At 42.1% G+C, this 26,923-nt stretch overlaps 1 protein-coding gene across 8 annotated transcripts in view; it reads left to right on the top strand.

Annotated features, from left to right (window-relative positions):
* Window positions 1-26,788, top strand: part of RTEL1 (regulator of telomere elongation helicase 1) — a 157,968-nt gene extending 131,180 nt beyond the window's left edge. For 5 of the 8 annotated variants that reach the window (XM_058177924.1, XM_058177926.1, XM_058177928.1 and 2 more), the window contains 4 exons: window positions 11,864-11,971; window positions 17,002-17,124; window positions 19,742-19,845; window positions 26,334-26,788. In XM_058177924.1, the coding sequence (XP_058033907.1) occupies window positions 11,864-11,971; window positions 17,002-17,124; window positions 19,742-19,845; window positions 26,334-26,426 (428 nt within the window). In that variant the 3' untranslated portion in view covers window positions 26,427-26,788. Of the gene's footprint in view, window positions 1-1,271; window positions 1,629-11,863; window positions 11,972-17,001; window positions 17,125-19,741; window positions 19,846-26,333 lie in introns of those variants that run through there. The other 3 variants (XM_058177927.1, XM_058177930.1, XM_058177929.1) reach the window with 3 other exon arrangements.
* Window positions 26,789-26,923: the final 135 nt, after the last annotated feature.

Here is a 26,923-nt window from a genome sequence, read left to right as displayed (position 1 = left end):
AGGAAGGAAATAAGATATATCTTTATATCTTTTATAAAGATATGCTAACAATTATTAAAGACTGGAATGTGTTGAACTTGGCTCTTGGCAAATTTTATGAATCTATGAGGTCAGGAGATTTTAATTGTACGTATATGCACAATTCAGAATCTATTTTTTATTTCTCTGTCCAGTCTTGAATTCCTTTGCTATGAATCAGATGTGAAAAATATCCTTCCTTAGTATACCTAATTTCCTGTTTGTGCATTATCCCTTTATTTGAATTTAAAATGAAATGGCTTTTGAAAGGCTGTTTTGAAATAGCACAAGTACAGTTGTTTACCCTCAAATTCCTCTAAAGTGATAAGATATGGTCCTGTAATTTGGAAATAGGATATGGATGATGATGATGATGATGATGCTGTTATCCATTCAGTCGTGTCGGACGCTTGGAATTCTGTGGGCCAAGGTCTCTCCACATCTTCCGATCTTGCACCACTTCTTTGAATTACTTTATGCTCTGGCTGATGTCAGTTTTATGGTGTCCAGCCACCATGTTCTTGGGCGGCCTGGGTTCCTTTTACAGTTAAACATAATTGCTTTATGTACTTCCAAACATAATTGTTTTCTCCAGTGAATTTCCCCGCATGACATGGCAAAAGTAAGTGACACGTAGAGGATGTGGATATAACAACATGATGTAAAGCTAAAAAGAAACATCTAAGATCTAAGGATCAGTACAGCAGACTATGAGACGGATTTCTGTCCCATGAGATTAACTCATAACTTCCTTTGTTTCTGTTCCAAAACAATTAAAGTGTTTTCCTGCCTTTTACAAAGATTCCTTTTCCTTCTAACCCAAAAAAGCCACTTTGGTCTAGTGGTTGAGACATCAGGTTAGAAATGCAGAGATTGTGAATTCTAGTCCCTCCTTAGCCCTGGAATCCATCTGGGTGACTTTGGGCCAATCATCGGGAGACTGCGAGTTCTATTCCCATCTTAAGTATGAAAGTCAACTGGGTCACTTTGGACCAATTACTCTGTCTCTGCCCAACTCACCTCACAGGGAAAAATAGGAGGAGGAAGGTATTAGATACGTTTGCCACCTTGAGCTGTTTAAAAAAATAAATAACAAAAGCGGGATACAAATAAAATGTATAGTAAAAGTGTTTTCAAAGAGGTGGGAGAAGAAAGTGGTATGGGGATGGTGAGTCTCTTCCAGCGAGACAAAACTGGACAAGGAAAGAGACTTCACTGTAATAACAGATTTGATTTCCTCACCTTTACAACAGGGGGCCCCAACATATGGGTCACAGCCCACTATTGAAAAAATAATTGCTACCAACCTGCCTTCCATTGAGGACCTGTATACTGCACGAATCAAGAAGAGGGCCGTGAAAATATTTACAGACCCCTCGCATCCTGGACATAAACTGTTTCAACTACTACCCTCAAAACGACGCTATAGAGCACTGCACACCAGAACAACTAGACACAAGAACAGTTTTTTCCCGAAGGCCATCACTCTGCTAAACAAATAATTCCCTCAACACTGTCAGACTGTTTACTGAATCTGCACTACTATTAATCTTCTCATAGTTTCCATCACCAATCTCTTTCCATTTATGACTGTATGACTATAACTTGTTGCTGGCAATCCTTATGATTTATATTGATATATTGACCATCAATTGTGTTGTAAATGTTGTACCTTGATGAAGGTATCTTTTCTTTTATGTATACTGAGAGCATATGCACCAAGACAAATTCCTTGTGTGTCCAATCACACTTGGCCAATAAAATTCTATTCTATTCTATTCTATTGGGCTGTGGCCTTTTTGCAACTGGGCCACACATGCACAGGCCCACTCATCCGAGTGGCAGGCCCCAGCGCTTGCAGCCCCACTCGCATGAGTATGCATGTGTGCCCGTTGCTCACACAAATGAAGCTGTATATACACGTGCGTGTAAATGCCCTCACACAAAACCAGCCCCCCCTTTTTTTCCCCTGCCCTGCCCCCCACACCAGGCCGCCAGTCCAGAGAGGTTGGGAAATGCTGCTTTGCAAGAATAGGCCACTTACTATATTTACAGATAGTCCTTGTCTTACAACCATTTGTTCAGTAACGGTTCAAAGTTATAACGGCAGTGAAAAAAGTGACTTATAACCATCCCAAAGGTGCTTTTTCAAGAGGCAACTGGACTTCCTTGTTTTTCTTTGAAGATGTTTCGCTACTCATCCAAGAAGCTTCTTCAGCTCTGACTGGATGGTGAGGAATGGAAGTATTTATATGCCTTGCAGACAGCTGGTCATTTGCGTCCTTTTTGGAGAGCCATTGAGGCCACTTGGAGGTTTGTCTGTGTCCTCGGGGTCATCTGAACAGTGCAAATGGGTGTGGAGCCTTCTTGGAACTGTGGAAAGGATTGTGTTGTAGATGGGAGATAGATGATGTTGTATTCCTCTCCCTTCGTTGAGAGAAAGCAATTCAATTTTGAAATAGATGGTCTCTTTGACCGCTCTTTCTTTTGTGATCCCCTGAGGACACAGATAAACCTCCAAGTGGCCACAACATCTTTCCAAAAGGATGCAAATGACCAGCTGTCGACAAGGAATATAAATCTTCCTTTTCCCCAGCATCCAGTCAGAGCTGAAGAAGCTTCTTGGATCAGAAGTGAAACGTCTTCAAAGAAAAACAAGGAAGTCCAGTTGCTTCCTGAAAAAGCACCTTTGGGACAACCGTGACCTGGATGACTCATAATCTCCATAGATGTCATTTATGACCATTTTTCACACTTACGACCATTGCAGCATCTTCACGGTCACATGACCAAAATTCAGACACTTGCAACTGACTGTCGTGTCCCACTCCTCTGCTGATGGCCGGGTCAGGGAAATCCGAATCAGGTGTGCCTCTGCAGCTCTGCCAAAGTCCTAGCAAAGTCCTCAAGGCAGGCAGGAGACCAGAAAGTGACTTCAGCAAGATATGTTAGACTTTGCCTGACTCAGAGAATGCCAGAAAGCAGATCCTTTATATAGGCCATGGGGTGTGGCTCCATGACTCAGCACTCATTAAGGCCTGCCCCTCCCTTCCTTCTGACACCGCCGCCTATCAATTCTTCTGAAGCGAGGGTCACTCCAGTCGGCAGCTGTTGGTAATTGACCTCCCTCAGGCTCACATGCTGTGGGGGAGGGGTCTAGTTGCTCCGTTTGCCTGGGCATGGAGCCAGGGTTGGGGGCTGGAGGCGCTTCTTCTTCCTCAGCCTGTCTGGGCATGGAGCCAGGGCTGGGGCCGGGAGGCATACTAGGACATTCCTCAGCGTTCGGAAGCAGATAAGAAGACCCCGGCTGCGGTGAGAGCGGGCAAGACACAACACTGACTCATATTTATGAGGGTTGTAGTGTCCCAGGGTCATGTGATCCTTTTTGTGACCTTCTGACCAGCAAAGTCAATGGGGAAGCCGGATTCACTTAACAACCATATTATTAACTTAAGAACTGCACTGGTTCACTTAACAACTGTGGCAAGAAAGATTGTAAAATGGGGCAGAACTCACTTAACAACCGTCTTGCTTCGCAAGAAGAATAAGATTGGCCTTGTTGCTTAACAACAGGAATTTTGGGCTCAATTGTGGTTGTATGTTGAGGGCTCTCTGTACCGTATAGAACAGGGGTCTCCAACCTTGGCAACTTTAAGACTTGTGGACTTCAACTCCCAGAGTTCCTCAGCTAGCTTTGCTGGCTTAAAGTCTTAAAGTTGCCAAGGTTGGAGACCCCTGGTATAAAAGACGCAGCCTTCTAGCACACATTTCAACTCAAAAGAAAGCAAATGGGAGTTTTCCAATGCAGTCCAGTGGAGGAGTTGAAGCAGGAATCGCTCACCCATGTTTTATGTCAACGAACAGTCTGTACTTGGCTACCCTGAAAGTACAGGAAGAAATTGTGCTTTAACCTAAAATTAAGAAAGTAAAGATGACTACAGCATTTTGTCTGCGGTTATCATTCATAGTATTTGTACCTTTATTTGTTTATTGGCCTGAAAATTACGGTGGATGAAGGTTTGCAGGAAACAAGAGTCATAGAATTGCATCACTAGGTCTCAGAGACAATTTTTAGACTGTCACCAGGAATAACCATGTTTGTCTTTGAGTGCGAAGACAAACATGTCTCCTCTGCTCACTACACAAAACCTATATTTGGAGCTCTTTAATAAAAGCTTATCTACCCTACCTTTACTAATGAGCAAAAAGGAGGCTATATCCACTTAATGGGCCTCTGGTGCTCTCTGAGCTTAGTTGTTTTCTAAGTTGTCATCAGTTATTGGACCTTAAAAAAGCAAGAGAGAAAGAAAATCAACTTGCTTTGCTTGAACTGTGGTGCTGGAGAAGGCTCCTGCATATTCCTTGGACAGCAAAGGAGACTAACAAGCAAGGATTGGAATGCATAACTCCAGACATGTCACAGGAAGGAAAAAGATCACGAAACAGCGTCTTAATTACTTTGGCCATGTCATATGGGGAATTTCACTGGGAAAAGCATTTATGTTGAGAAGAATTATCAGTAAAATAGTAAAATCCCTGCCCCAAGATGGCACCGACGAAGGCTGCCTCGGTGAAATGCTCTCTAATGGTTTCTTTATTTCTAATTGTTCTCTGCAACTCACTACGAATTTCCTACTCACGAGACCATCTGCTAAAAATTAAGCAACATTTCTTTAAGGAGCAGCTTTCTGTTGTGTCTCGTCCGATCTCACCACAGCCAGGGTCTTCTTATCTGCTTCCGAACACGGAGGAATGTCCTAGTATGCCTCCCGGCCCCAGCCCTGGCTCCATGCCCAGACAGGCTGAAGAGGAGGAAATACCTCCAACCCCCAGCTCTGGCTCCATGCCCAGGCAAAAGGAGCAACTAGACTCCTCCCCCTCCTCCACAGCATGTGAGCCTAAGGGAGGTCAATTGCCAACAGCTGCCGACTGGAGTGACCCTCGCGTCAGAAGACTTGATAGGCGGAGGCAACAGAAGGAAGGGAGGGGCAGGCCTGGATAAGTGCTGAGTCATGGAGCCACACCCCATGGCCTATATAAAGGATCTGCTTTCTGGCATTCTCTGAGTCAGGCAAAGTCTAAACATATCTTGCTGAAGTCACTTTCTGGTCTCCTGCCTGCCCTGAGGACTTTGCTAGGACTTTGGCAGAGCTGCAGAGGCACGCCTGAGGAGGTAATTCCCAACGGAAGAGAGGTAAACGAGTTGGGATCTTAAACAGATTAAGAAATCGCATTAAAACTCCTCTGCCTTCAATTTTCCTAACAAATGTAGGTTCACTTGCAAATAAGATGGATGAAATACTCCTCTTAAACAAATACTATTCTGATTTTCGCAATTCAGCAGTCCTATGCTTCTCTGAAACCTGGTTAAATGAATCAATTGAAGATAGTAGCCTGAACATTCCAGGTTTCAGATTGAACGATCAGACAGAATTACAGAAACATCTGGTAAAAAGAAAGGAGGCGGCTTATGCCTATATATTAACAACAACTGGTGTCAAGATTTAAAAGTAATTTACAAATTCTGTGAACACTTTAGAGACTTTAATTATCAACTGCAAACCATACTATTCACCTCGTGAATTTTCCTCATTTCTTCTAATTGCTGTTTATGTCCCACCACAAGCCTGTGTAAACAAGGCATTACGAACTCTAGCTGACCAAATCATGGAGGCTGAAGCCAAACACCCTGATTCACTGGCCATCATTTTGGGAGATCTAAACAAAGCAAACTTAAGGAAAGAGCTACCAAATACTTTCAGCATGTCAATTGTCCCATCAGAGGCAAGAATACTCTAGACCATTGCTACACAACACTAAAAGATGCTTATCGGTCTTTACCACATGCAGCTGTAGGACACTCTGATCATTGCACGATTCACCTTGTACCTGCTTACAGGCAAAACCACAAAACCAACAATTAAATCAGTGAAGACCTGGACGGAGGAGGCAAAATTAAAGCTACAGTCATGCTTTGACTGCACTGATTGGAATATTTTTGAAGATACCTCTGCAGACCTGGATGAACTCACAGATACTGTAACATCATATGTCAGCTTCTGTGAAGACCTATGTATACCTACAAGGAACTTGCGAATATACAGTAACAACAAACCTTGGTTCACACCTAAACTTAAGCAGCTATGCCATTCCAAAGAGGAAGCCTACAGAAAAGGTGATAAAATGCTGTACAATCAGGCCAGAAATGCATTAACAAGGGAGATCAGAGCAGCAAAAAGAAGCTACTCTGAAAAGCTAAAGAATCAGTTTTCAGCAAATGAACCAGCAAACATATGGAAAACTCTTAAAAATATCATCAGCTATGGCAAACCTCCTTCCCAGGCTGAAGGTAATCAACAACTGGCAGATGACCTGAATGAGTTTTACTGCAGGTTTGAAAGGAAACTGCGGCCACCTATCTCCACAACCCCCATCTCAGACACACCAACAACAGCCAAGCCTCCTACAACTGACCCCATCCCATTGGGTTCACAACCCCTAGTGATCACAGAAAAGGAAGTGCAGGACCTATTTCACAGATAAAAGCCAGGAAAAGCTCCAGGCCCAGACAAGATAACTCCTTCTTGCTTAAAAGTCTGTGCTGACCAATTGGCCCCCATCTTCACCCATATTTTCAATAAATCACTAGAGATGTGCTACGTTCCTTCTTGCTTCAAACGCTCTACCATCATCCCAGTGCCGAAGAAGCCCACCATCAAGGAACTGAATGACTACAGACCAGTTGCTTTAACATCTGTAGTCATGAAAACCTTTGAAAGGCTAGTGCTTTCCTACCTGAAAACCATCACGGATCCGCTGTTAGACCCCCTTGCAATTTGCATACCGAGCAAATAGATCAACAGATGATGCTGTTAATATGGTTCTGCACTACATCCTACAACATCTTGAGTCTCCAAAGACCTATGCAAGGGTCCTTTTTGTAGACTTTAGTTCAGCATTCAATACCATCATTCCAGACATTCTTCTAACTAAGCTAAACCAGCTACAGGTACCGGAACAGACTTGTAAGTGGATCACAAGCTTCCTAACAAACAGGAAGCAGCAGGTGAAGCTAAGCAAGATCACATCAAATACCTGTACAATTAGCACAGGGCCCTCCCAAGGCTGTGTGCTCTCCCCACTTCTCTTCTCTCTGTATACCAATGACTGCATCTCCAATGATCCATCTGTTAAGCTACTGAAGTTCGCAGATGACACAACAGTGATTGGTCTCATTCGAGACAATGACGAATCCGCATATAGACGAGAGGTCGAACGACTAGCCTTGTGGTGCAACCAAAACAATCTGGAACTGAACACACTCAAAACCGTAGAAATGGTGGTAGACTTTAGGAGAAACCCTTCCATACTTCCACCTCTCACAATACTTGACAACACAGTATCAACAGTAGAAACCTTCAAATTTCTGGGTTCTATCATATCGCAAGATCTAAAATGGACAGCTAACATCAAAAACGTCATCAAAAAAGAACAACAAAGAATGTTCTTTTTGCGCCAACTCAGTAAGCTCAAACTGCCCAAGGAGCTGCTAATTCAGTTCTACAGAGGAATTATTGAGTCTGTCATTTGCACCTCTATAACTGTCTGGTTTGGTTTTGCAACCCAACAAGAAAGACACAGACTTCAGAGGATAATTAGAAATACAGAAAAAATAATTGCTACCAACCTGCCTTCCATTGAGGACCTGTATACTGCACGAATCAAGAAGAGGGCCGTGAAAATATTTATAGATCCCTTACATCCTGGACGTAAATTGTTTCAACTCCTACCCTCAAAACGATGCTATAGAGCACTGCACACCAGAACAACAAGACACAAGAACAGTTTTTTCCCGAAGACCATCACTCTGCTAAACAAATCATTCCCTCAACACTGTCAAACTATTTACTAAATCTGCACTACTATTAATCTTCTCATCTTTCCCATCACCAATCTCTTTCCACTTATGACTGTATGACTGTCACTTTGTTGCTGGTAATCCTTATGATTTATATTGATATATTTGACCATCATTTGTGTTGTAAATGTTGTACCTTGGTGAACGTATCTTTTCTTTTATGTACACTGAGAGCATATGCACCAAGACAAATTTCTTGTGTGTCCAATTACACTTGGCCAATAAAAAAAAATTCTATTCTATTCTATTCTAAAAGGAAACCAGGCCACCAAAAAACACAGTGGCTGGACACCATCAAAGTTGACACCAACCAGAGCATAGAACAACTCAAAGAAATAGTGCAAGATCAGAAAATGTGGAGAAACTTGGCCTATAGAATTCCCAAGAGTCAAACACGACTGAATGGATAATATCATCATCAGTGCTAAAAGGGAGTTAGAACAATTTCCATTCCCTTTGAGCACTGATTATGTTACCTAATTGGGTAATGAAACATCTCGAAGAAAACAACCAAGCAGAGAGATCTCCTCCTCTTCCCTCCTTCCCCTCCCCCTCCCCCTCCTCCTCCTCCTCCTCCTCCTCTCCACAAACCTCCTTCCCTTCTAGCATTGATAATGTTTCCTAGTTGGGTAATGAAATGCTATAAGAAAACCACCAAGCTCAGAGAGCATCAAGTACCCCACAGTCATTTTCCTCCTCCTCCTCCTCCTCCTCCTCCTCCTCCTCCTCCTCCTCCTCTTCCTCCTCCTCTTCACAAACCTCCTTCCCTTCCCTTCTAGCATTGATAATGTTTCCTAGTTGGGTAATGAAATGCTATAAGAAAACCACCAAGCTCAGAGAGCACCAAGGACCCCATAGTCATTCTTCTCCTCCTCCTCCTCCTCCTTCTCCTCCTCCTCCTCTCCACAACCCTACTGCTTTCTAACACTGATGATGTTACCTAATTTGGGTGACAAAATGTCCCTCTCTTCCTCCTTTTCCCATCCTCCTCCTCCTCTGCGCAAACTCCCCTCCCCTCTAACACTGATGATGTTACCTAGTTGGATAATGAAATGTCTGCAAGAAAATAGTGAAGCTCAGAGGGTACCAAGGAACCCATCCTCCTCCTCCTCCTCTTCGCACACCCCACTCCCTTCAAGCACTGATGATGTTACCTGATTTGGTCATGAAACATGTGCCAAAAAAATAAAAAAAAACAACCCACCAAGAGATTCCCCAGTTCAGCCCCCAAATTACAGATATTCTCTTCAGTTGGCTAATCTTGCTGTCTAAAAGGCACAATAGAAAAAGAGAGAGACGCCAATTGTTAATGCTGTGTTAGGTTCCTTCTCTGAAAAGCTGTTCAGAACCACTGGGAGGGAACCACATAGGATGAGCTGTCTTCCCTCCCCTCTTCTCTTGCCACCACCATGCACTTCAGTGGTTGCTCAAATCCCTGTTAGAGGAGAAGCAAAGCCTGAAGGTGAGCTAAAATCATAGAATACATGAATAGGAAGAACCTGAGAGTAAGGACTTACAATGCTTTGGGGTCCATTAATATGCCCAGGAGAACCTCATATAGTTTTTCAAATGCTGCTTCTTCCAAAATTGGACAGTTGCGCAGCCAGAGTAGGATTCTACTAAACAGTGATTCTCAACCTTAGCCACTTGAAGATGGGTGGACTTCCAACTCCCAGAATCCACCAGCCAGCAGGGAGTTCTGGGAGTTGAAGTCCAGCCATCTTCAAGCTGCCGAGATTGAGAAACGGTGCACTCAACCATTCTTGAACCAGCAGCCACCTAAGTCCAGCTGGAAAATCTCACCACTATTCTTGGATGACCATTTCATTGTTTAAAAATGGCTTCGTTTTAAATTTCTCGGGAACAGATGATTCACTTAGTAAAAACCAGACCTATCTTTTGCTTAGAGGTTTGCGGTATTTTCCTAGTTCCATAAAAAGATAAGGATATTTATTGTAGCATCCTTCTAATAATATTATGATTTCTCACTAAGAAATGAATGGATGTTGTCAGTTGCCCTAAGAGCTATAATGAAGAAATTGTCTTGTTTTTCCATCAAGGCCCCATTCCCCACCTCCTTTGCATATTGACCTCTTATTTGTGGGGGAGGAAATTCCTCTAGTTTTCGAGAAAAGTTATATTTCGTTTTGGGGGAGAGAGAGAGAGATTTTGCCTCCTCAAATCTTCATATGTCAACTTCGCCCTTCCAAGAGAGGCTGCTGTGGTTTTAACCCATTCCTGACAGCAGTTCTATCATTTCAGCAAATTTTAAAAAAAAACAACAACACAAACCATTACAGGTAATCCCTGACTTACAACAGTTTGTTTAGTGACCGTTTGAAGTTACAACATCACAGAAGAAAGTGACTTACTGTATGACCATTTTTCACATTTACAACCATTACAGCATCCCCGCCGTGGTCATTGTGATCAAATCCAGGTGCTTGGCAACTGACTCACTTAATGGCATAACATTTGGATTCAATTGTGGTCGTAAGTCAAGGACTCTAGCTCTCACAGGTTAGGAAGCACTGTGGAGAGAATCATTGTTAGTTAGACTCCCAACTGTTCCTTGTGTTCCTTGTTTTATATTGGGGGTAGGATTCACATCTTAGTGATACACCGGGATACTTACGGGACCGCCTGCTGCCACCGGTGGCCTCCCATCGACCAGTGCACTCCCATAGAGAGGGTCTCCTCAGGGTGTCGTCGGCCAGACAATGTTGGCTGGCGACCCCCAGGGGGCGGGCCTTCTCTGTGGGGGCCCCAGCCCTCTGGAACGAACTACCTCCAACGTTGCACCAACTCTCTGACCTCCGAGCCTTCCGGCGTGAGCTGAAGACTGTTTTATTTCATCAAGCAGGACTAGCCTAGTAGTTTTTTTTTTTTAATAGCTCTAATTAGTTTTTTAATGGGTTTTAGCAAATTTTTACATTTTGGCCAATTTAAAATTAGTCTTATTAAAATTGTTCTTAACTTTTGTGTTATTGTTTTTACTTGGCTGTAAACCACCCTGAGTCCTTCGGGAGAAGGGCGGTATAAAAGTTGAAATAATAAATAAATAAATCTTTATACAGAAGATTCTTAAAGCAAAGACAAAGATAAAAACCAGAGGCTTTTCTTTTAGGCTTAATAAGCTTTTAGGCTTAAGCACGCACTCACATTTTCGGTTCTGGGTGAACCGATAGTTCCAGCATGTGACGCCCACCTCTGCATATGATCTCCTTTTGCAGCTTTCTGACAAGCAAAGTCAAAGGGGAAACCAGATTCATTTAACAACCGTGTTCCTAATTTAATAAGTGCCGTTGATTCACTTGACAACTGTAGCAAAGAAGGTCGTAAAATGGGGCAAAACTCACTTAACAAATGTTTCACTTAGCAATGGCAATGTTGGGCTCAATTATGGTCTTAAGTTGAGGACTACCTGTATTATGCAAAGGTGGAGGCTGTACTTCATTATCTTATTCTACTGTGCTAAAGAGAGTCAGAAGTCAATGCTTTTCTTTTTTTTCTTTCCCTTTTACCTTACACTTTTTCTTCTTCCCTTTTCCTCCCCTACTCTCCTCCTATTTTTATTTTTATTTCTGTTGTATATTTTGATAAACTAATAAAAAATTTGGAGCTGAGAAGTCTCAAAGTTTGTCTCAAATGTGTTTTTTTCCCCCCTAAAAGGCAATTGGAACTTTCTTATGTTTTCTTTGAAAACAGTTCAGTTCTGAAGAAGCTTCCAGGATGAGAAGCCAATAAACATCAATAAAATCCAGTTGCCTTTAGGAAAACAAAAACAAAAACACACCCTTGGGACAACACTGGCCTGCATGATTGAGAATCTCCATAGTCATTTAATTGAGAAGACGAGACATGTTCTCATTTTTCCTTGGAAGTCATTGGCTCACATCATGACCTGCTGCTTGCTTTCTTTGGTAGAATTCGCCACGTTTGTCCGCCCTCCTCACAAGGAACGATTTCTGCAGATGTGCAGAGAACTGACTGGCACAACTTTTCCAGAGGAGAAGAATGAGAAAAGTTCCCTTGGTAAGAGCTTTCACACTGCACTCTGGAACAGGGGTCTCCAACCTTGGCAACTTTAAGACTTGTGGACTTCAACTCCCAGAGTTCCTCAGCCAGCAAAGCAAAGCTGGCTGAGGAGCTCTGGGAGTTGAAGTCCACAAGTCTTAAAATTGCCAAGGTTGGAGACCCCTGCTCTGAAAGACACCGATATTCAGGACAAAGCTTCCAGATCATGCCCAGGTTTTCAGTGCTTCTTTTATTGGCACTTCCACGCTCATCTTTAAAGTATTGCTTCCTTAATTTGAACTTACTATATCTTTTTAAAAATCCAAATACTTTGAGATGAGTTTTATCCCCTGGGGAGCTTTCAGAACGAGCCTCCTCTGGTGTCATTCTTAATACATTTTTGTTTTGTTAGCTGGATTTGTAGAACATTACGCTATAAATTTTGGAACAGCTCACAGATTTCAGAATGATGAGTCAAATTCCAACTGCAAATTAGTAAAGGGGGTTAAAAAAAGCCTCAAGGCTTCTATAAGGAAGCACTGCACTGTTGCACATAGATAGTCCTTGATTTACAACCATTTGTTCAGTGACTGTTCCAAATTATAACGGCACTGGAAAAAGTTTATGACTGATTTTCACACTTACGACAGTTGCAGCATCCCCATGTCATGTCTACTTGGCAACTGGCTCCTATTTATGATGGTTGCAGTGTTCCTTTGGCGACCTTTTGACAAGCAAAACCAATGGGAAAGCCAGATTCACTTAACAGCTGTGTTACTAACTTTAACAACTGCAGTGATTCACTTAACAGCTGTGGCAAGAAAGGGTAGTAAAATGGAGCAAAACTCACTGAACAAGTGTCTCACTTAGCATCAGAAATTTTGAGCTCAAAATTGTGGTGGTAAGTTGAGGGCTACCTGCGTTCTCAGTACCGTAAATAGCTTAGTAGGGATGACTAGAAATTAGGCATACGATGTAGAGTTTGGTGTCAGGGTTCCAAGTAATAGACCCATCGCAAGCAAAAACTCCCAAGGCGGGTGAATTCCCCAAAAGAATAGCTTTACTGGAAATATCATATTGGCACATATCTGGTGAAAACCCACTTTGAGGGGTACCTTGGTTTTCATCTAATTAAAAGTAAAACTTTTCCTCTCAACTCCCAAACAGTCACAGGACCCAATCAAGGCAGTGTGCACTGGTCCGGTGACATCACTCCTCCTTCCTCCGGCCAGGTGTGAGAACGTCCTTGATTCCCAAGGGAAAGTATTTTATTTTGACTGCACAACCCCAGCTATCTCTAATCCCCGCTCCCTATCCCTCAGCTCCAGTGAGGCAACACTGAAGCTCCAAGATGGCTTCGGCCAGGTCAGCTTCAGGGTTGGCATTTGGGCTGAGAGAGGACCAATCACAACATGAAGTCCCTTTTAGTTAGCCCCAGCCGAAAAGGGAATGGAATAGGCAGGTGACAAAAGAATATCATGATACTCTCATTATTTATTTATCAAATTTCTATACTGCCCATCTCACCTACAAGACTCCATAAAACCATAAAGGAGCAGTCGTAGCACAGTGGTTAGAATGCAGTATTTGCAGGATGACTCTGCCCACAGCCAGCAGTTCGATCCTGACCAGTTCAAGGTTGACTCAGCCTTCTATCCTTCCGAGGTCGGTAAAATGAGGACCCAGGTGGCTGGAGGCAAGAGGCTGACTCTGTAAACTGCTTAGAAAAGGCTGTAAAGCATTATGAAGCGGTATATAGGTCTAAGTGCTATTGTGTTAGGAAATCGTTATTGCCCAACTAGTTGGTCAGGAAATATATAAACCAACATTGTGTGTTTGTAGCTAAAAGTATTGTGTAGCTTTAAAAACTTTGTTGCATCATCATGCATCTTGATTGGCTGAGCTCTGCAGCCAATGTACTTAAAGAAAGCTGAATTATAGTTTGTGTGGATACTACACCATTTTACCTGCTGATATGCTGTAACTCTTTATTTGATCTCTATGCATGATCATTGCTTGATCATGGCTATTTATTGCTTCTCTAATATTTATTGACTGTTTTTTTTTATTGAACTTTGTTCCTGAATGAAACTAAAGAAGATCTGTTTTTTTGTATTTTTCTACAACTGGTAAGAAGACTTTATATTTGAAAAATATCCCTGGATTGATTTTTGACTCACTTTATATGTGTATGACTTGGCTTGTTTTTGAACTATAATTTTGCTTTTTCTCTAAAAGTAAAATATTATCAAAACCGAGTTTGTTTGTATGTTAACTGTTATTATCCACAATCATTCTCAGTCGCTTTCGTGCATAAACTCAGAGGGTACTCTGCTCAATAACCCACAACACTGGTTGTGAGACAAGACTACCCTTAACATTGCTTATGGGCCCAGGATATTGAGAGTGGGTGTGAATATACAGTAATATATTCAGACAGCTGTGTTTGTTAATTATTGCCCAAGTGAAGATGGCACAAGAACAATCATCCAGCATATCCATGATAACCCGGTTGGATGGAACAAACTATGTTTCCTGGTCTATGAAAGGCAACCTACTTCTACGTAAGGAAGAACTATGGGATGTAGTTAATTATCCACCAGATGTAACTGCATGGAATCCAGAAGATAATGAAGATGAGAAGAAAATAGCTAAGTTTAATCTGGATAACGAACGAGCTCTTTGTATAATTGGACTGACACTGAGTGACCAGCAGCTAGTTCATATTCGTGGTGAAGATTCTGCTGCTAGGTTTTGGAACAATTTAAAGAGAATTTATGTTCGTGATAATGTGGGTGCACACATACACTTTACACGTAAACTGTTTAAAACCCGTCTTCTTAAAGGTGGAGATATGTTAAGTCATTTGGAGTTTATGACGAGAACTTCTCAAGAGCTACACGAAAAGGAACTAATTTTTTCAGAGTTGCAACAGGTTTATATTATTATTTCTTCTTTGGATGAAAGTTAGGATGACTATGTTTCTTGACTGGAGGTTTTGACCAGAGATGAACTAACGTTGACTGGCATAACCGGAAGATTGTTGGAAGAATTCAGGAGAAGGCAAGAAAGAGAACAAGACAACCTCAGGAAGAAAGATTGTCTTCAACTGCCTATATTGTTAAAAGATGTTTTTCTTGTGGGGCTAAGAGTCATATAGCTAAATATGGTACTAAGGGTAAGAAAATGACTGTTGGTAATCAAAAGAGGACCAAAAAGAATGTTAATTTAGCTATATCTAGTTCCACTATTGTAAACCATGGTTTGTGGGTAGTTGATAATGGTGCATCGCAATCTATTACTAGAAGTATAGATAAGTTTGTAAAACTTACTACTAGACTACCCTTAACATATTGCTATAAAAACATTTAAGACATTGACACTCCCATCCGATATTTCTTTCATATCTATATACTGAAATACTAGAATTAGGAATGTAAGGGAAGAGATATACCTGCATGATGTAAATATATGTTTCCTGTGACACTGACATATATGTATTGTGCCTTTGAAGCTGTAAGACAGACATGCTGGCGTCCTGGATTGTTATTGAGGTCACACTGACTAACTTCCTGGATTTATTTATTTATTTATTTATTTATTTATTTATTTATTTAAATTTTTATACCGCCCTTCTCCCGAAGGACTCAGGGCGGTGTACAGCCAAGGTTAAAACAGTTAAATATACAAAATTAAAATATCAATTAAAATACATATTCAATAATGGCCAAATTAAAACCCTCAAATTGACCCACTAAAATACCCCATATAAAATTACTAAAAATGAAAAATTTGAAAAATTTAAAAATCAAGCCAGTCCCGCTTGGATAAATAAATAAGTTTTTAATTCCCGGCGAAAGGTCCGAAGGTCAGATAGTTGGCGCAAACCGGGGGGAAGTTCGTTCCAGAGGGTAGGTGCTCCAACAGAGAAGGCCCTTCCCCTGGGGGACGCCAGCCGACATTGCTTGGCGGACGGCACCCTGAGAAGACCCTCTCTGTGAGAGCGTACGGGTCGGTGGGAGGCATAAGGTAACAGCAGGCGGTCCCGTAAGTACCTGGGCCCTAAGCCATGGAGCGCTTTAAAGGTGGTAACCAGAACCTTGAAGCGCACCCAAAAGACCACAGGTAGCCAGTGCAGACTGCGCAGGAGTGGTGTTACCCGGGAGCAACGTGGAGCTCCCTCAATCACCCGCGCAGCTGCATACTGAACTAACTGGAGTCTCCGAGTGCACTTCAGGGGTAGCCCCATGTAGAGAGGATTATTATCACCCTGAAAATATATGGTATATATATGGAAAATATATGGCATATATCTCATCTTGAGAGTATCTGGAACGTATCAGAGCAGTCTACATACCTTTTGTGCTGTCACCTTTTGTTGTCTTAATTGGGGACTAATTGACTAATTAGGAAGACAAACGGAAAAGATAACACTACAGAAAGATGTTAGATTACATTCACTGACCTTTACTATTGTGTGACCCGATGTAAATCTAGAGTTAGATTACATTCACTGACTTTTACTATGGGAATACACAAACCAGATTCCAGAATACGCAGATGCCAGAGTTGAGGATTTATGACCTTTTGGGTATAAGAGGACATTGCTTTCTCTCATGATTTTTGTAGCTTCCTTCCTTGCATGTATCTATGTGTTTGGAACGACTATCCATTTGAATCTGATCAGAATTAAATGCTATTTTACTCAAGCATCTGTTTAAGTCTCTTGATTGGCAGTTATGAGCTTAGACATATTAATAAGTGAACCTTACAATATCTATAAATCAGAAGTGTCTAACTTTTTAGGGCAGCATTACAAACTGAATCACGTCAGTCGGAATTCTGAAAGACTGTCAAACCTTGATTGATTTCATCTATAAGATGTCTGTAATTCTGCTTTTTTTTTTAAAAAAAGTATTAATTAAAGCAAATTGACTTAGAGGTTGTACATGTATCACGTGAATGTGTTGTGAGTGCTGCATAACCAGCCCTCTCTGAACGGAGTCCTGTATGTTCTTGGCAATGTGATTGTGTAATATTTACTGCAGATTCTTCCAAGAATGAAGCACCACAGCCGCTCCAGAATCCAGACCCACCGGAAATTGAGAGAAGGCCCAGTCGATTACGAGAAGCCACAGATGATGGCAGCCTACCTCTCTCCCCAATAGGTGGTAGGTCGTCTCTTTTCATCAAGTCATTCCCTTCCTTCTAAATCCATTTTTCTCCACCTTTATAATGTGTGATGTCAACTGTCCAGTTGGGGAAATAGAATAGAATAGAATTTTATTGGCCAAGTGTGATTGGACACACAAAGAATTTGTCTTGGTGCATATGCTCTCAGTGTACATAAAAGAAAAGATACGTTCATCAAGGTACGACATTTACAACACAATTGATGGTCAATATATCAATATAAATCATAAGAATTGCCAGCAACAAGTTATAGTCATACAGTCATAAGTGGAAAGAGATTGGTGATGGGAACTATGAGACGATTAATAGTAGTGCAGATTTAGTAAATAGTTTGACAGTGTTGAGGGAATTATTTGTTTAGCAGAGTGATGGGAAAAAACTGTCCTTGTGTCTAGTTGTTCTGGTGTGCAGTGCTCTATAGCGTCGTTTTGAGGGTAGGAGTTGAAACAGTTTATGTCCTGGATGTGAGGGGTCTGTAAATATTTTCACGGCCCTCTTCTTGATTCGTGCAGTATACAGGTCCTCAATGGAAGGCAGGTTGGTAGCAATTATTTTTTCTGCAGTTCTAATTATCCTCTGAAGTCTGTGTTTTTCTTGTTGGGTTGCAGAACCGAACCAGACAGTTATAGAGGTGCAAATGACAGACTCAATAATTCCTCTGTAGAACTGAATCAGCAGCTCCTTGGGCAGTTTGAATTTACTGAGTTGGAAATCGAAGCAAGGAACTCCTGGGACACTATTTTACCGAGAAAGTATATAAAACTTTATTGAATAAATCACACTGGCATAGAAAAAGTTAAAACCAACTCTGGGTTTTCCACGCAAAAGCAAGCATAGTTATTTCCCACCTTTTCCCTACAGAAAATGTCCATCAATCACTCCTGTTTATTTTGTTATGAAAATCTCTGGCCAACTACACTGGGACATCTGCTCCTTGTCTCCTTGAGATACCAGCAATATATGGACGCTTGAATATCTTTCTCCCTCTCTTGCATTCCATCCACCCACCCACCACCCACCCCCTGCCCTGTAATTTTCAAGCTGCCAGCAAAGGATAAAATGTAGATGAAAGTGTGAATCAGTCTTGACATGTGGACTTTCAACTCCCAGAATCCATGGCTGGCTGGGGAATTCTGGGAGCTGTAAGTCTAAGTGCTATTTATGATATAGTTATGATATATTGTTATATCATAAAGTTACCAAGGTTGAGAAAAACCCTACTCTAAAGAAAGGTTATCAACTACAGGTAGTCCTGGACTTACAACCATTCATTTAGTGGCTGTTTGAAATTATAGCAGCACTGAAAAAAGTGACTTATGACTGTTTTTTTAAACTTAATGACCATTGCAGCATTCCCACAGTCACGCGATCAAAATTCTGATGCTTGGCAACTGGCTCATATTTACAACGGTTGCGGTGTCCCACAATCACTTGTTCCTCTTTTGCCACCTTCTGACAAGCAAAGCGAACGAGGAAGCAAGATTTGGTTAACAACTTCCGTTACTAACTTAACAACTGGGGCAAGAAAGGGTAGTAAAATGGGGCAAAAATCATGCAAGAACTGTCTCACTTAGCAACATAAATTTGGGGCTCAATTGTGGTCGTAAGTTGAGGACTACCTATACATGGGAACTATATTTGAATATATATATATATATATATATATATATATATATATATATATATATATATATATATATATATATATATATATATATATATATATATATATATATATATATATACATGTGAAAATATTTACAGACCCCTCACATCCTGGACATAAACTGTTTCAACTCCTACCCTCAAAACGATGCTATAGAGCACTGCACACCAGAACAACTAGACACAAGAACAGTTTTTCCCCGAAGGCCATCACTCTGCTAAACAAATAATTCCCTCAACACTGTCAGACTATTTACTGAATCTGCACTACCATTAATCTTCTCATCGTTCCCATCACCCATCTCTTTCCACTTATGACTGTATGACTGTAACTTTGTTGCTGGTAATCCTTATGATTTATATTGATATATTGACCATCAATTGTGTTGTAAATGTTGTACCTTGATGAACGTATCTTTTCTTTTATGTACACTGAGAGCATATGCACCAAGACAAATTCCTTGTGTGTCCAATCACACTTGGCCAATAAAATTCTATTCTATTCTATTCTATTCTATAGATGGAAGGCTGCAGATGATGTATGGCAGGGGTCTGCAAACTTGGCTTTTTTAAGACTTGTGGACTTCAACACCCAGACTCCCTCAGCCAGCAAAGCTGGCTGTGGAGCTCTGGGAGTTGGAGTCACCAAGTCTTAAAAGACCCAAGTTTGCAGACCCCTGATGTATGGTAATGCAGATTAAAGTCTGTATTGAGCATATGGGTCATAAAGAAAAAATGACTTGAATGCCTAAGGTAAGTGTTTACACAAAAACAGTTATGACTATTATTAGATTTTTATCCTGCCTTTAGAAAGCAACTGGCCCAGAGTCGCCCAGCCAGAAAAGTTACATTCTTTTCCTTAATTGGTGTAGTTAACTCCACCGATTCCTTCATTTTTTCCCCCAATTCTTCTTCCTTTCCCCTGTTTAGGTGGCTATCAGTGTGCTAAATGTGGTTCGGATCATGGTGTGCCCTTTAAATGCCAGCAGTGTTCCTTCACGTGTTGCAATCAATGTTGGGAGAATTCCTTGAAGGTTAGCTTTCATTTTCATTTTTCCCTTTAGTCTTAATTGCATCAGCTGATTTTTTTTTATATATTGATTTATTTGTATCCTGCCTTTATTATTTTTACAAATAGCTTTGGGGCATCCAACATACCCAACCCACTTGGGTTGGGTTAGGAGAGAGTAACTGGTCCAAAGTCACCCAGCTAGGCAGAACTAGAACTCTCAGGCTCCTAGTGATTGGCCCAAAGTCATCCAGCTGGCTTTCACCGTCCTGGTGATTGGCCCAAAATCACCCTGCTGGGTTTCATTCTGAGACTAGAGCTCTCAATCTCCTGGTGACTGGCCCAAAGCTACCCAGCCGGCTTTCATGCCTAAGGCGGGACCAGAACTTACTATCTCCTGGTGATTGGCTCAAAGTCACCCAGCCAGCTTTCATGCCTAAGGTGGGACTAGTATTCACGATCTCCCACTTTCTAGGCTGGTGCCTTAACCACTAGATTCTCCCTCTTGCCTGCTCTTAAAGCACAGCAGAATTTCTCTTGCTCTAATTTCTGCAGTTGATTCTTACAGTGCGTTATCTCTCCTTGTATGTGATTTGAGCATCTTCTTGCAATTGAGATTACATTCCCATGGAGAAAAGGCTTGTTCTTGTGATCCAAGAGAGGTTTTATTTATTTATTTATTTATTTATTTAATCGCATTTTTATACCGCCCTATCTCCCAAGGGACTCAGGGCGGTTTACAGCCTAATAAAACATACATATAAATACAAAATAAAACACCAATTTAAAAAACTTATTAAATAAGGCCGAATATTAAAACTACAATAAGATAATAAAACCCCGTTAAAACCAAATTTAAAATTCTAGTCCAGTCCTGCGCAGATAAATAGATGTGTCTTAAGCTCGCGGCGAAAGGTTCGAAGGTCAGGAAGTTGGCGAAGTCCTGGGGGAAGTTCGTTCCAGAGGGTGGGAGCCCCCACAGAAAAGGCCCTTCCCCTGGGTGTCGCCAGTCGGCACTGCCTGGCTGATGGCACCCTGAGGAGTCCCTCCCTGTGAGAGCGCACGGGTCGGTGGGAGGCAATCGGTGGCAGCAGACGGTCCCGTAAGTAACCCGGCCCTATGCCATGGAGTGCTTTGAAGATAGTTACCAAAACCTTGAAGCGCACCCGAAAGGCCACAGGTAGCCAGTGCAGTCTGCGCAGGAGAGGTGTCACATGGGAGCCACGAGGGGCTCCCTCTATCACCCGCGCAGCCGCATTCTGGACCAACTGGAGCCTCCGGGTGCTCTTCAGGGGGAGCCCCATGTAGAGAGCATTGCAGTAATCCAGACGAGATGTCATGAGAGCATGAGTGACCGTGCATAGGGCATCCCGGTCTAGAAAGGGGCGCAACTGGCGAACCAGTTTGGTTTGGTTAAAGGTAGCCATGTGGCCCAATCCATGTGATGACACAAGCCCAGAGAACTGTATGAGCTTTGCTTAGCTAGTCTGATTAATTGTCAAGTTAGTTGGGGATTATAAGAACTGAGGTCAACAATCCGACACTTAGATTGGGAATGACTAAATAGACTTCTAATTTAAGCCGCAGAGGCCAGAGTCAGCACTCTTGTCACTCTTAATCTAGATTAAGAGATAGTTAAACTCTGACAAAAACAATGTCTTCTTTACTGCTGACTTTGCAGTTTCCTTTAACTTTAATTCAGCAGCAACTGCAACTAGTTTTGCCTTCTGACCGGGGTTTCCCAACTTTGGCAGCTTTAAGATGTGTGAAATTTTCTTGCAGTCCACACATCATAACGTTGCCAAGATTGAGAAATGGTGCTTTTGATTTTGTATTGGGCTTCAGTCAAGACAAATATTTCCTGTTCGAACCCCCAAATCAGCTGGTTGCTCTTCTGACCTAACACTGACAGAATCCGGTATCATTACGTCAGGCATTTTCCACAGAAGAAATTGTAGAAAGCATAGTAAGGCAATAGCATTGATATAACCTATTATAACCTATTAACAAAATGAAATTCAACTGTGAAAAAAATAAGGTTCTACATTTAGGCAAGAAAAACAAAATGCACAGGTACTGAATATGTGGTACCTTGCTCAATAGTGGTGGACTGTGAGAGGGATCTCGCAATCCTAGTGGACAATTGCTTAAATATGAGCTAGCCATGTGCTGCAGCTGCCAAAAAAGCCAAGGCTGCATTAACAGAGGGATAGAATCAAGATCATGTGAATATCACTTTATAATGCCTTGGTAAGGCCCACTTGGAATATGGCATTCAGTTTTGGTCGCCACAATGTAAAAAAGATGTTGAGACTCTAGAAAGAGTGCAGAGAAGAGCAACAAAGATGATTAGGGGACTGGAGGCTAAAACATATAAAGAACGGTTGCAGGAACTCGGTATGTCTAGTTTAATGAAAAGAAGGACTAGGGGAGACACGATAGGAGTCTTCCAATATCTCAGGGGCTGCCACAAAGAAGAGGGAGTCAAGCTATTCTCCAAAGCACCTGAGGGTAGAACAAGAGGCAATGGGTGGAAACTAATCAAGGAGAGAAACAATTTAGAACTAAGGAGAAATTTCCTGACAGTTAGAACAATTAATCATTGGAACCTCTTGCCTCCAGAAGTTGTAAATGCTCCAACACTGGAAATTTTTAAGATGTTGGATAACCATTTGTCTGAAGTGGTGTAGGGTTTCTTGCCTGAGCAGGGGGTTGGACTAGAAGACCTCCAAGGTCCCTTCCAACTTTGTTATTCTATTCTATTCTATTCTATTCTATTCTATTCTATTCTATTCTATTCTATTCTATTCCCTTAAAACAGAGCGGACAAAAACATGGAACATCAACCCTCAAGTTGGTTTAACCATATTCAAAAATGTTATGGGTCTTTTCTGGGAAGGGATGTGATTTAGACATCGTGGTTTTGTGGGAGGTCAAAGGCAATAAAAATGGCTCTGGTGATGCCAGGAAATCTGTGCCCCCTACTAAAGGAAACCCAAACTATGTTGAGAAGGGAAACAGCAACCCACAACTCAAGTGGCTACTTTGCCTTTTTGGCTGGATGCAGTTTGGGAATTTGTGGGGTATTTCCTGCAAGAAGCTATCCTGAATTTTTAGATTTTAAGATAGCTAATTCAGGAAGCCAAAGTAGACATAACATTACACTCTTTGATGTTTATCATCACTAACCCACTTCCCTCTGGTTGGTCTTTTGTTATTAAAGTTTTTCATACCAAGCTAAACTAAAGCTAGTTTAGAATGAATGGGTGACATGGGAATGCAAGGCTTTGGCATGCATGGCCTCCTGATTAAAATAAGCAATTGCAAGAGCCAGTCACAAGGTCGGCACCCTATCTACCGGTCTTGTCCATGTAATATAAAACAGATGCTACTTCAAAAATAGATCAGTGGTGCTACATGCTCTTGCGCAAGTTTCTGGAGCAGGGGTGAAATTCAGCAGGTTCTGACAAGTTCTGAAGAACCAGTAGCAGAAAGTTTGAGCAGTTCAGAGAACCTGCAAATACCACCTCTGGCTGGCCCCAGAGTGGGGTGGGAATGGAGATGTCAGGATTCCAAGGAACACCCCCAACGAAATAAAGCTCTGAGGCTTCAGGTTCCTCAAAGTTCCAATTTATTAGAGATGTCATATTGGCACATCTGGGAAAACCCGAATCTGAAAGCTTCCAGGTTTTCCACACCCAGTTGGCAGTTCACAGCCCTGCCCCACACCCACAAGTTCATCACATTGTCTAATCAACTCTTCACATTCAATTGGATACAATCTACAGGCAGTCTCCATCCTTCACAGGATGTCCTTGAATACAGAATGTTGTTATGACTAACTTTCTACCGCTCTAACAACAACCCCCTCCCAACTTCCCCAGCTAAAATATATGGCAGTTAAGAAGCAAAAAAAGAAAATTGTCTTCCAAAACTGACAGGAGATTTTGCAATATTCTTCCCCTGCCATGCCCACCAAGCCATGCCCACAGAACCGGTAGTAAAAAAAAATTGAATTCCACCACTGATCTGGAGATTGGAGTTAGGGCCAAATGCAGCAAGTGGCTGCTTGGTACCAGCTGCAGGGATCACCAAGTTGGTAGTTCCTTGATTGGGCTAATGGGAAAGCCACTAGTATATAAACAGGGGCCAAACCCCATTCCTTTCTAGCACTGATGATGTTACCTAGTTGGGTCATGAAACATCTGCATCAAAACAACCAAGCTCAGAGAGCACCAGGGACCTCACCGTCTTCCTCCTCCTCACACTCCTTTCTAGCACTGATGATGTGACCTAGTTGGGTCATGAATCGTCCACCAGAAAACAACCAAACCCACAGAGCACCTGGGATCCCATAGTTTGACTCTGAGTTATAAATAGGCTCTTCTATTTATTAAATTAAAACATATTACGGCTGCTTACTCCAATAGACTCCTTTTGCTGGTGGGCATTGAAGGACAGGACCTCTCTCTGCCTCTCCCATTACAAGCCAGCCTGATTGTTAATGCCTGCCAGAAAAGTGGTCCTTTCTGCGGTTCACAGGCTACAGAATACATTCCTCATCACATTCCTCATCACGTAGGATAAATGCTGTAAACGTCATCCTTCGTCAGTGGTTTAGTTGTGAAATTAAAGTAAATATTTTAAACTTTGGCAGCCACCTTCATTGCATGTCAGATTGCTAAATAATGAAACCAAGAGAAGAGAACCTCTGTAGCTGAGGTTTAGACTTTTTTGTTGTTGCTGTTGTTGTTGAGACTCTGGAAAGAGTGCAGAGAAGAGCAACAAAGATGATTAGGAGCCTGGAGGCTAAAACATATGAAGAATGGTTGCAGGAACTGGGTATGTCTAGTTTAATGAAAAGAAGGACTGGGGATGGGGGACATGATAACAGTCTCATAATATTTAAGGGACTGCCACAAAAAAGATGGGATCAATTTGTTTTCTAAAGCACCCAAAGGCCAGACAAGGAAGAATGGATGGAAACTGATCCAGGAGAGATTCAACCTAGAAATTAAGAGAAATTTTCTGACAATGAGAGCAATCGACCAGTGGAACCGCTTGCCATCAGTAGTTATGGATGCTCCATCACTGGAGGCTTTGAAGAAGAGACTGGACAGCCACTTGTCTGGAATGGCATAGGGTGTCCTGCTTGAGCAGGGGGTTGGACAAGATGACCTACATGGCCCCTTCCAACTCTGTTATTCTAAGCAGAACCATCTCTTCGGGCATGCCAGCCGTTGCCCGTTGCTCTTCTGGGTTCCGGTGCACACATGCACGCCAGCCAGCTGGTCTTTGTGCGCGCGTACATGGCAGAAAGAGGAAGATCAGGTGACCAGTGCACTTGTTCACACTGGAAGCTTGGCCTTCCTGCCTGCGCGCATGCGCACTAGGGAGCTGCTCTTCCAGTTTCTGGTGCTCCCCTGCGCGCATGCGCTGTCGTTTCAGCACTTGGTGCTGAAAAGGTTCACTAATACTGGTCTAGTGGTTAAGGCACCAGGCTTGAAAGCCAGGAGACTGTGAGTTCTAGTCCTGCCTTAGGCACAAAAGCCAGCGTGGTGAGTTTGAGCCAATCACCAAGAGATGGGGAGTTTTTGTCCCACCTTAGGATAAAAGCCAGCTGGGTGACTTTATTTATTTTATTTATTTATTTATAATTGAATTTCTATACCGCCCTTCTCCCGAAGGACTCAGGGCGGTTTACAGCCATATTAAAATACAAATATAAATAACAATATTTAAAAACAAGTTAAAACCAAATATTTAATGGCCAGAACAACTAAAACGGTCAAAGACGATTTAAAGCCCGTTTAAAATACAATAAAATATTTCTTAGGCTAGTCCCGCACAATGAAATAGTAAAGTCTTCAGTTCACGTTTGAAGGCCCGGAGGTCGGGGAGTTGTCGTAACCCCGGAGGCAGCTCGTTCCATAGGGCCGGTGCTGCCACAGAGAAGGGGGGCCACCAACCGACTTTGGACCAATCACCAGGAGACTGTGAGTTCTAGTCCCATTTTAGGCATAAAAGCCAGCTGGATGACTTTGGGCCTTTTTCTCTCTCTCAGCCCAACCCACCTCACAAGGTTGTTGTTGGGGGGAAATAGGAAGAGGAAGGCATGTTGGATATGTTTACCACCTTTGAGGTATTTGTAAAAATAATAGGCAGGATACAAACTAATAATTTGGACTTTAGTTCACTGTATTAAACAGGATAGGCATCAAAAGATGACCAACAACTGCTTTAGCACATGGATCATGACCAAAAGTGGTATTCAGCCGGTTCACATGAACTGGTAGCCAAAATTGCCGGTGGGGATCACCCCACCGCCCCAGCTCTATGCCATCCTATTTGGGCACGTTTTTGAGGCTGGGTACATGTGCAGAAGGCAAGTCTGCACGCAAACCATATGCGCACGAAGCGAGCATGTGCGCGCGTGGCAAACGGGTAGTTACATAACTGCTGATCATGAAGCAAAATGCCACATTTTGACTGCTCTTGTGTTTCCCCGCACAGCTTGCCAAAAAGTGCCCAGAATGCCAAGCAGATACCAAGAGAAGACACTTGGCCATATCTTACTGGCCAGATCCTCCCGTGAAAGACACGTAGAGTGAACCCATGAACTGCTCAACAAGATCTACAGACTGTGTGGCTTGCTCCAGCTGGTCTATGTGGAAGAGGTACAACAAAATTGCAAGTGGATTTTAAGTCAGCTTTCTGGACCCTACAGCCCCGCACCCTTGGGGTTCCTCTTCTCTTAAGAGAAACTGTACAGTCTTCAACGTTACCATTCTCCAGATATTTGAGCCACTCAAGTGCTCCTGTCAGTTTCAGTCAATCGAGACAGCATTTAAATCAGAGTTAACATTTTATTATCTTTTTCTAATGATGACCTTTGCAGTGAGGTCGGGTAGCACAAAGCCTATTATCTTTATTATGGGAAAAATTAAAAAGGAGTTTGTAATATGGAATCTGCCTGGTGCTTTCTATTCTCTCTCCAAAGAATCACCCCTTACATTTTTTAAATTTTTACTTCGCCACCCTTATCGATTAAATGAAAAAATTTCCACAAAGTCACATTAGTTTAGATTTCCACAGGATCTGTA

Source organism: Ahaetulla prasina, chromosome 3 (assembly GCF_028640845.1).
Source record: "Ahaetulla prasina isolate Xishuangbanna chromosome 3, ASM2864084v1, whole genome shotgun sequence".
Taxonomy (NCBI): Eukaryota; Metazoa; Chordata; class Lepidosauria; order Squamata; family Colubridae; genus Ahaetulla; species Ahaetulla prasina.
This window is presented reverse-complemented; position numbering and strand designations above follow the sequence as displayed.